We start from the raw sequence: 10,669 nt of genomic DNA, 5'->3' as shown, positions 1-10,669 counted from the left end.
TTCTTCAGGTCAAGGGAGGAACTGAGTATGGCTAAGACTTTAATCTACGTTAGTATCTTTCTAATTAAAGCACTCCAGGAGGGGGTGGGGCAGACGGAAGAGGTGTCGGCTGCTGTAACCCATGCTTATTATTTTATCCGTGGGCATAAGCCCTCTCAGAGGATGACTACCCTTCAGATTGTATAGAACTATATAATCTGGATTTTTGCCTAAAATGCTAGTTTTATATATTTTAAGATCTGCTTTCCCTTTTACTAACCTATTTAAAAATGGTCCAGTTTGAAAGACTGACAAAGACTAAGGGTGAGATAGAAACTTTACCCAGAGCTCTGATTGAGAAGGTACATTAAGACTTAGCTCCTTTCACTTCTAGATGCGCTGCCTGGAGCTGAATCCATTCAAACCATTCTCTCTAAATTACCATTTATAATCAGTTATATTCATCTCCATTGAGGAGGGTTACTAATTAATAAGGTCTTACAGAATTCAGACGATAAAGTAAAAGCCATAGCCTGTTTCTCTGTTGTTGCTTTATTTTCTCAGTTCAGCATAACTCCCCTTTAGAAAATACTGCACAGGTATTTCATGATATTAAAAAACACTTTTATTTCCCAAAGAAAAGGACAACCTGCTGAAGATCTGTCCTATATATAATATTTTGGTCAGAAAGTGAAATCCCCAAAGCTATACTTACAGCCAGCTTGGTAGGTCTGAATCAGAGGATATTATTTCTTTTTTTTTTTTTGGAGGAAGATTAGCCCTCAGCTAACTACTGCCAGTCCTCCTCTTTTTGCTGAGGAAGCCTGGCTCTGAGCTAACATCCGTGCCCATCTTCCTCTAGTTTATACGTGGGACGCCTACCACAGCATGGCTGCCAAGCAGTGCCATGTCCGCACCCGGGATTTGAACCAGCGAACCCCGCGGGCCGCCGAGAAGCGGAACGTGTGAACTCAACCGCTGCGCCACCGGGCCGGCCCCAGAGGATATTATTTCTTAAAGAACAAAACAACAAAAACCCAAATAATAAAAATAAAAATCCATTTTATTATGTTATTAAAGGATTTAGATTATTATAAAATCTATTATTAAAATTCCAATTTATTAGGAATTAGGAAATATTATCAACAGTGAGGGTGTCAATTCTAAACTCCAAAGTCAGTTTGTAAAGCAGCCTGTCCCCGGCCAGCCCTTTTCTGTGTGTGTGGGGGGATGTCAGGCATTACACAGACCCTTAGGTGATAACTATACCAGTGTAGCGACTGAATACTCCCTGGTATTGCTTTGTTTTATGAAATCAAATTTCTCATTGTCTCCCCAACAGATAATTTCACTGAAAATGAGATCATATCTTCAAAACCTTTTTATTCCTCAAATTATTACAATGGTCTTTCCATTTGGACATCCAGTAAACTATTCGCTGCTGTGTATAGAATCTTTCATTCCTCCAGAAAGGGAAAATAAATACCCCAGGATTTGTGAAATAGAACCACTAGGTTTCACCCCTCCAAAGGCTTCTTATCGAACTTGAATAAAATCCCCAATCTGTATGAGGACCTGCAATGCCATGTCCCCAGTGTCCCCAATGAACTTGATAACCTCCAACCAGCGTCCAGGACCTATCTACGGTCTAGTTTTTAACAACCCTCCCCTAGAAGTCTCACTGATTAGGTTTTTAAGTTTCTTCTGATTTCTTTCAAACTCGTATAACTTATTTAAATCTTTTATTTTATCCAGTATTTCTGTGTTTGTAGCAGAAGAGGGGTCCATTACCTTAGTCTACGATTTTCTGAAACCACTTCATAAAGAGTGTGTTTTACAATGCTACCAACCCTGTGAGATAAATATTATGAGGAACTGAAGGTCATCTTCAGGGAGTGGTAGAGCCAAGATTCAAATCCAGGTTTGTCTGACACCAAAGCTCTACTCTTTCCTTTTTATATTGTGTGGACTCTCAGATTTGGAATTACTTGGTTAAGGTGAGGAAGATTGGCCCTGAGCCAACATCTGTTGCCAATCTTCCTCTATTTTGTATGTAGGTCACTGCCACAGCCTGGCTTGATGAGTGGTGTAGGTCCACGCCCAGGATCCAAAGCTGCAAACCTCGGGCCACCCAAGTGGAGTGCACCAACCTTAACCACCACGCCACCAGGCCGGCTCTAAAAGATTTTTTTAAATTGCCATTAATAATGACTAAGAGTTCTACTTTTACCAGTATTTGGTTATTAAAGGTGAGAATATCAAACACATTGTTTTAATTAATTTGTATTTTTCATTACCAGCAAGGGTAAAGCATTTATCCATCATCATTTCTACTTCTCTTTTTATGCATCCTCTGCAGGTGGTAAGCCACGTAGGGCAGAACACATAGCACATAGTAAATGAAATACTATCACAAATCCAGGCCTATGTGGAAAATAAACTACTTATTATCCAAGATCAATGAAAGAAAAAGGAAATTTACTAAAATATTTCTTTATTTGAATAAGGTCGATGTCATTTCTTGAATTCCAGCTAGCATCAAATAACAATCAGAAAAAAACACTTGACAAAATGTGATCTAATTGAAATTGACAGTGGATAGAAAACCTTTTTAAACTTTAAAAGAAATACACTGAACAGGCAACACACAGATCTAAAAAGTTGCAAGTGGTGATTTTACATTAGATCTTATAAATTTAAAAAACCCCAATATAATCATTTGTTCATGATCTCCCTGTGATAAGCACATGGACAGGAAAAGATAATCACATCTGAACACTCACAACTGTTATTTAGGTTCTTTGCAAAGACTGTGTCTCCACAATGCAGTGGGTCAGGCAATCCCTTATTCAAGTAATTTCTGTTTTCCCCAAATTATCAAAAAGCACAACCGTCTGAGATAAAATGTCACAAAAATAACAATCAGAAAAGCAAAAGGCTTTAGCAGGCAGACTGGAAGATGGGAGTTTTTATGGCTTGACCATGATCTGAAGATAATTTAGTAAGTTTAAAAGCCATCAATCAAAGTACCAAGAGCTACAGGCAACAATCTGTGTTTACTTTGTAGTTGCTAATAAACCAAGAGTTTTACTAAAAAGAACATTAAGTAAATTTTAAGTATGAAACAATCAGTGCACATTTGCTAATGTCATTGACAAGGAAAATGTTATATTATGCTCTCAGCTCCGCTTTAAACCAACAAAGGGAAGCACTTGTTTTTTTCCACTCCCATCTTAGTGGTTCTCAAACATCAGCCTGCTCAGAATCCCTGAGGCGCCTATTGAAACTGATGATCTGAAGCCCCAGGCCTGAGTCTGACCCAGGTGGACTGGAAGGGAGCCCAGAATCTGAATTCCTGACCAGCACTCCGGGAGCCAGCTGGTCTAGGACCACACTTTGAGAATCAGTGATATCCCTTTAATACATAACAAAATATTGTTTGTTTGTGGCTTTACAGTCAAGTTTCAAGCTGAATAAAACCACCAAACAATCAGAACACAAATAGGTATGTTAAATAAGGGTGTCAGCCATTATGTAATTGCATTTCTTTTAAAAAGTGGCATCATAAGCACAATGACTCACTCTAAAATTTTAAAATCAATTATGTTTTCATCCAAGGCACCTGTAAAATACTTGCTGGTGTGAGAGAGGTTAACAAACTCAGTTAATACAAAATAGTACAGATATGAAAGAACACTGGCAGTGATTGATTTTTCCACAGAGCAAACGTTTCTTCAGAAATGAGCTACTTCAATGATGTTGAGGAAAATACACCAAAAGTCAAATAATATGATAAACACCCTGTGCAAACTGCTTTACTGAGGGATTTGCAAGCAAATTAAATTACCAAGTAAAAAAGGAAAAGAATTCCTGCTCCTGCTCTTTCCTAAGAGCTGCCTCCACTTGTACGAAGGACGATCAGGTCTCCCCTTGACTTCCAGCCTGAAACAAGCACGCTGCACAGAGCTGGCGTTCCTTTAATAAGCTCAGGCACATGTGGCCATGGATTTTATCAGACTGGATATTTTGCAGCTTTTTATCTCAAGAGGATTTTCCAAGTGTCATAGTTTACAACTTAAACATTCTTCTGAAGGTATAAATTTTTTTCATAGATTGAGTAAATTCTGTGATGATGATGTTTCTGAAACACGAATTTCAAAATGTTAACACTGCAAAGGAAAAACAATAGAGAAGCATTTTCTGTGTTGAAGTGACTGGAGTATAGTGAGCAATCATTAGAATATTCTCGTTCAGTGTTCTGGGATAAAACTCATATAAAAAGCAACGCTTGGACTGCTCGTGTACATAGTACTAGTTAGGTATTGCTATAATGCAGAGTTCTTTGTATAGATTTTGGGCCATTAGCCCAATCTGTAAATGACATTTGAGAGCAAATTTATCAAGACTTGCAAGAATTAAATAGTACTATTTTATAAAACAGTATTATTTTGCATTCTATGACAAATGAAAGATAACCACTTCAGCCTTTTAAAAGAGGTAAAAGAGTATCTTGAAGCCGGCAAAAGTAAGTCTACACCAGCTGTGAAAACAAAATTGTGTGCATTTTGAAATGTCATTTACAGACTGTTGCTATAATATCTAGAACAACTCTGTACAAAGACTCAAACAACCTCTTCCAGTCTGACATTTCAAAGTTAAGCTTACTAACAAGTCCTTCACAATACCCTTAGTTCTAGCATTAAAAGAAAAATCAGAAGTATTAACTCTATTTTTCAAATTTCTCCTTCAAAAATCTTAACACTGCTTTTCCTACAGCCTCCTTGATTTAGACGAGTCTGCAGTCGCACCAGCAGGCTGCACGGAGTAAGGAAACCAGGACATAGTGGTAGGCTTTGTGGACTGAAAATGTCCTTAGAACATGTAACCTGAGCTGAAGCCACACGCTACACAAAAAGGGAGAAGTTAGTTCCTTAAATTATAAATATAAATGCAAAAATTATTTTCATAATATTGAACTGACACTGCTGGAATGAAGACATTCAAGAATATGAGCAATCATGAAATAAATACATTACCAGGCAAAATACCCATAAAAACCATTATCAGAGGAATGCTTTCACTTAAATGGTTTTTCAGGCAAAGAGCAGCTCTTAATTTTCCCCCAAAATTTCGTTTAAAAGTGAAATACATCCTTGGTAAACAGAGGGAAAAAATACTTGAATAAACATTCTGAAGCCTATTTTTCAGATCCTTATGTTCTCAGACAAAACATTCTTTGATTTCAAAGGGAGTCGTATTAAAGGATTGCAGGACTGGGTCTCAGAGGAGGAAATTCGGACCTCTAAAGAGGCTTTGCTTACAAAATAAGCATGATGGGGAGCTTCAGAACTCAGATGTCTGGGGCAGGAGGGCAAGTGTGTCTACGTTGCCTAAAGAAACCTCCCACACCAAAGACTTAGGGGTAACTTTCCTATCTAGGGTGGCCCCCACTTTCTATTATTTACCCTCTTACTTATCAATATTCTGTTCAGTGGCTGTATTCTACTGGCCAGAAATTCACTGAAGTTTAAATAGATTTATGTACTATGCACAAATTTACATGTGGTTGTCTTTAAGGTTTATTCTCACTGCAAATCAATGTTTAAACGGTTACTTTACACAAAATTTAATAATTTAGACTATGAAGCAATTTAAATACTTAAATTCCCTCAAAAAGACATTTTGTACAAACATACATGATGTACACATATGAAAATGGTGGTCAAAAGAATTTTTTGGCAGCTGCTTCTTGCTGAGACCTAAGGGAAAAGAGAAAGAAAAGAAATCTGAAAGAAGTTGTACATACTTTGGAAAGAAATAGGGTTGTTTAAAATTAAAATATACAATGCCTTTTGAAATATAAAATCCATTAGGATAAGCCTACATTCTATATATCCACTCCCATGTGAACTGAAAGAAACTAGAAATAATATCTGCTTTGTATAAACCTGATTTTATAGGTACTGAAAAGTTCTATTATGGACATAGATAACTTTATTGAGTATTTAAAATTAAATACAGGGCTGGCCCCGTGGTGTGGTGCTTAAGTCTGGTGCACTGGGCTTTGGCAGCCTGGGTTCGTGGGTTCAGATCCTGGGCGTGGACTTACACCACTCATCAAGCCATGCTGTGGCAATGACCCACATACAAAATAGAGGAAGACTGGCATGGATGTTAGCTCAGGGCTAATCTTCCTCAAGCAAAAGAAAAAAAAAGATTGGCAATAGACGTTAGCTCAAAGCAAATCTTCCTCACCAAAAAAATAAAATTAAATACAGAAAAATCTTGGGTCAAATTTTAGAGACTTACCTATACATGATATAACCAATGAATAACACCGTTTGTACCACTACAAATATAATGAAGTGCACTGTAGATAAACATGATGGAAATGGTGGTAGTTCTGGGCATTTTGGTCTTTCATTTGATGGCTGTAAGACAAAAAACTTTCTATTACAATTAGTCAAATGAGTATTTTAGAAAAAGAAAGAAATGTGAAATCTTTATAGAACTCATGGTCTATTGTATAAACTCAAGTATGTTCATTTATTCATCCCATAAATATCTCCCACTCCCTCAACTTTTACCACCAAACTTTCTGAAAGAGTAGTTGACACTGGAAGGCCTCCACCTTTTCACTGTCTAGTCACTAACTCACTGTCATCTGGCTCCTATCTTCATCACAGTGACAATGACTTCAGTGTCCTTGAAGGTCACAGACCAGGAATTCCCTGGACGCTTCCAGTTTACACTTGCTGTATGAATTACAAATAGCATCACTTTCACTCTCAAAACTGTTCTGGTGCAGACAATTACATGGGTAGCCTACCAATGAGCTACATGACAAATATAATGGCTTTTTCTCAGCTCTCACATCCTCCCCAATCTCCCAGCATTCAACACTGGTAATTCGTATTTTGAAAAATGTTTCTTTTCCTATTTCCATGAGTATTCCTTCTCTTATAAGGAGGTAATTAAATACCAGGGACAAAGATTTCATCAACGTATCCAAACAGAATGGCTTTTAAGACAAAGTTGGGACCAAGTTCTTCAGTACATATATACCACCCACAGCATCAACTTGGCCATTGCAACAAAGGCTAAAGATGGGGGAAAATAACCTCAAACAGAACTAAGGAATAAGTTAGTGAAAAACTTAAAACTAAAAAAATTTAAAAATACCAAAGGTTTGCCTTCTAATACTGTCTCTTATGCATGTTAAACTTTGAAAAAACGTTACCTGTTTTTAATATTTATTGCCAATCTCCAAAAAGGTAGATAGAGCTTACACTAAAAAAAGACCTAACAAAGTTAAAAAACAAACAAACAAACTTCAAAAGATGAACCAAGTGAGACAGCAAAAGTAGCTGGAAAAAGAAGAGTGTTGCCTACAGAAAGCTGCCGTCACTCAGAGTGCACTGTGCAATCGTGCTTCCTTAACAGCCCGGACAGAAGGACGTACGAGTTACCCAGCGTGCGTCTGTTCATCAAAAGGGTTTGTCAAGAGAAAGATTTATCTTTTTCAAAGCTGTTTAAAGATATCATTCCTCATAACCAGAGCCATGTTTATTTTTTCTTAAGAAAACTTAGAGAAAAGAATCTAGGGGGAAAAATACCTGAGACTGATAGCTCCACTAATTGGAATAGCAATTTATTAAGAAAAAAAAAAAATCTATTCAATAGGCTATGGAAGCACAATGGGGAACACATAGACATTTGCATCATATGGAATAATTCTACCTTGAATATTAAAAATGAGCATCAGCAGCAATCCTGAGAAAAAAGAACAAAGCTGGAGGCATCGCAATCCCTGACTTCAAAAATATAAAAGATATAGTAATCAAAACAGCATGGTATTGTTCAAAAACAGGCACAAAGATCAATGGAACAGAATTGAAAGCCCAGAAATAAAAACACACATCTAGTTAATCTTTAACAAAGGAGCTGAGAACACACACAGAGAAGGAAAACCTCTTCAACAAATGGTGTTGGGAAAACTGGACAGCCACATCTAAAAGAATGAAAGCAGACCATTCTCTTACGCCATTCACAAAAATAAACTCAAAATGGATCAAAGACTTGAAGGTAAGACCTGAAACCATAAAACTTCTAGAAGAAAATATAGGCAGTACACTCTGACATCAGTCTTAAAAGGATCTTTTTGGACACCATGTCTTCTCGGACAACGGAAACAAAAGAATAAACAAGTGGGACTTTATCAGACTAAATAGCTTCTACAAGGCAAGGGAAAACAGGATTGACACGAAAAGACAACCCACCAAGTGGGAAAAAATATCTGTAAATCATATATCTGACAAAGGGTTAATCTCCATCATATATAAAGAACTCACACAACTCAACAACAAAAAATCAAACAACCTGATCAAAAAATGGGCAGAGGATATGAACACATATTTTTCCAAAGAAGATATACAGACGGCCAACAGGCACATGAAAAGATGCTCAACATCACTGATCATCAGGGAAATGCGAATCAAAACTACACTAAGATATCACCTTACACCCATTAGAATGGCTATAATAACCAAGACAAAAAATAACAAATGCTGGAGAGGTTGTGGAGAAAAGGGGACCCTCATACACTGCTGATGGGAATGCAAACTGGTTCAGCCACTATGGAAAACAGTATGGAGATTTCTCAAAAAACTAAAAATAGAAATACCATATGACACAGCCATCCCACTACTGGGTATGTATCCAAAGAACTTGAAATTGGCAATTCAAAGAGAGTTACACACCCCTGTGTTCATTGCAGCATTATTCGCAATAGCCAAGACATGGAAGCAACCCAAGTGCCCAACAACTGATTAGTGGATAAAGAGGATGTGGTGTATATATACTATGGAACACTACTCAGTCATAAAAAATGACAAAATCGTCCCATTCACAACAATGTGGATGGACCTTGAGGGTTTGAGGTTAAGCTAAATAAGCCAGACAGAGAAAGACAAACACCACATGATTTCACTCATATGTGGAAGATAAACAAACACATGGACCAAGAGAACTATTTAGTGGTTACCAGGGGGAAGGGGGGTGGGGAGTGGGCACAAAGGGTGAAAGGGTGCACCTATAATATGACTGAAAAATGATAATGTACAACTGAAATTTCACAAGGTTGTAAACTATCATAACCTCAATAAAAAAAAGGAAAAAAAAGAGCATTAGCATTAACCAAAAAGTTGAAACACTGGCAGCAGAAGAAAGCAGACAATGTGTTCTTCCTTTCCTAAAGAAGACAGTGATAACCAGCAAACTCGAGGGAAAGGACTCACCAGGGTCCGCTGCACCAAGTTATCTATGTCCCGCTTCACTACGTGAAGGTGCTCCTTGATGTCGTTGAAGTGCTGGGTGGTCTCATAAACTCCCCCTGCAGAGCCAGGATGCTGGATGCCACTGACCAGCCTGAGAGTTTCACTCATGGAATTCCTGAAACAGAAAATCCCATCACACAATGGAATCACCAGAAAGATGATTTCTTTAGTCACAGGTTTCAACTGGTAGGTTACATTTCTAAGCCCAATATATTAGATCATAAAAAAAAGATAAAGAAAATCTACATTTTAAAAAGTGAATTGTCTTCAAGATCGGAAAGTAATTCATAAAACTACAACTTAACGTTATGCCTTTATCTTTTACTGAAGGTCATCTAACTACATAGAGAATAACCACAGAGAGAGTAACATTAAATAATTTGTGTTAAAACCAATACCATAAATGGATATTGAATAACATAATGGATGATACTTTTAATGAACTTAAATCTCCCTAGGTGTTTAACGTAGTGCAATAAAGCATTAACCCATCAGGCCTGGGATGCCCAAACCCTGCACATTCCAAAGGTTTCAGGACTGGCCCTTGACTCCCGGAGGTAACCTCCAAGCCCCTGGAATATCCTGCCTGTTAAGAGTGTCTTTGTCCCCGTGGGGCCTTGGGCCACACCAGATAGTTTATGCCAGCAATGTGATGTATGTTTTGCTTGCCTGGGGCCATAGGCTATTCTATCAGTTTGACCTCTACAGGGACCGGAGATGGAGTAGTTAAGGACAGCCAATTGGGTGCTCCATGCCTATGTGACTGACATGATAAATCCTGGGAACCAGAGCTTGGGTGTGCTTCCTCGGCTGGCAACACTTTGTGCATGTTGTCGCACATCACTGCTGAGAGGAATAAGCACTGTATGCGACTCCACTGGGAGGGGACAACTGGAAGCTTGTGCCTGGGTTCTCCAACTCCACCATATGCACTTTTTTTCTCTGCTGATTTTATTCCATATCCTTTTTTGGGTAATAAACCGTAACTGTGATTGTAGCAGCTTTTCTGAGATCTGTGAATACTTTCAGCAAATCACAGAACCTAGGGGTGGTCTTGGGGACCCCTACGACAAATGTAATTCTATTTCTCCTTGCAGTTCTATTAGACGGCCCCTCTATACAAACCTAGTGCTTCAACTAGAACTCAACTGAAGAAGCATCTATCTGTTTCAAAGATGAAGGAAAAACTGCTGTTTGGCATACTGAGCAATGGCATGGAAAGTCTCCAACGTGGTATGTTTTTGAAGGGTAATTTTGACCTTATACAACATTTTCCCTTACACACTGACTTCAGAATATAATCTGCATGTAAAATGTGATTCCACTATTCAGATGTAAGATAAAGAGCTCTACCA

At 38.0% G+C, this 10,669-nt stretch overlaps 1 protein-coding gene across 6 annotated transcripts in view; it reads right to left on the bottom strand.

The window, feature by feature from the left end:
* Window positions 1–2,456: 2,456 nt before the first annotated feature.
* LMAN1 (lectin, mannose binding 1) overlaps window positions 2,457–10,669 on the bottom strand; it is a 28,447-nt gene continuing 20,234 nt past the window's right edge. For 2 of the 6 annotated variants that reach the window (XM_014859063.3, XM_070512933.1), the window contains exons 11-14: window positions 9,276–9,429; window positions 6,289–6,410; window positions 5,676–5,738; window positions 2,457–4,148 (exon numbers count right to left, since the gene is read on the bottom strand). In XM_014859063.3, coding sequence (XP_014714549.1) covers window positions 5,702–5,738; window positions 6,289–6,410; window positions 9,276–9,429 — 313 coding nt within the window. In that variant the 3' untranslated portion in view covers window positions 2,457–4,148; window positions 5,676–5,701. Of the gene's footprint in view, window positions 5,739–6,288; window positions 6,411–9,275; window positions 9,430–10,669 lie in introns of all 6 variants that reach the window. The other 4 variants (XM_014859064.3, XM_070512934.1, XM_014859062.3 and 1 more) reach the window with 2 other exon arrangements.

The sequence above is a fragment of the Equus asinus genome, chromosome 7, assembly GCF_041296235.1.
Source record: "Equus asinus isolate D_3611 breed Donkey chromosome 7, EquAss-T2T_v2, whole genome shotgun sequence".
Taxonomy (NCBI): domain Eukaryota; kingdom Metazoa; phylum Chordata; class Mammalia; order Perissodactyla; family Equidae; genus Equus; species Equus asinus.
Note: the sequence above shows the minus strand (reverse complement) of the source record. Positions and strands in the feature narration are given on the sequence as shown.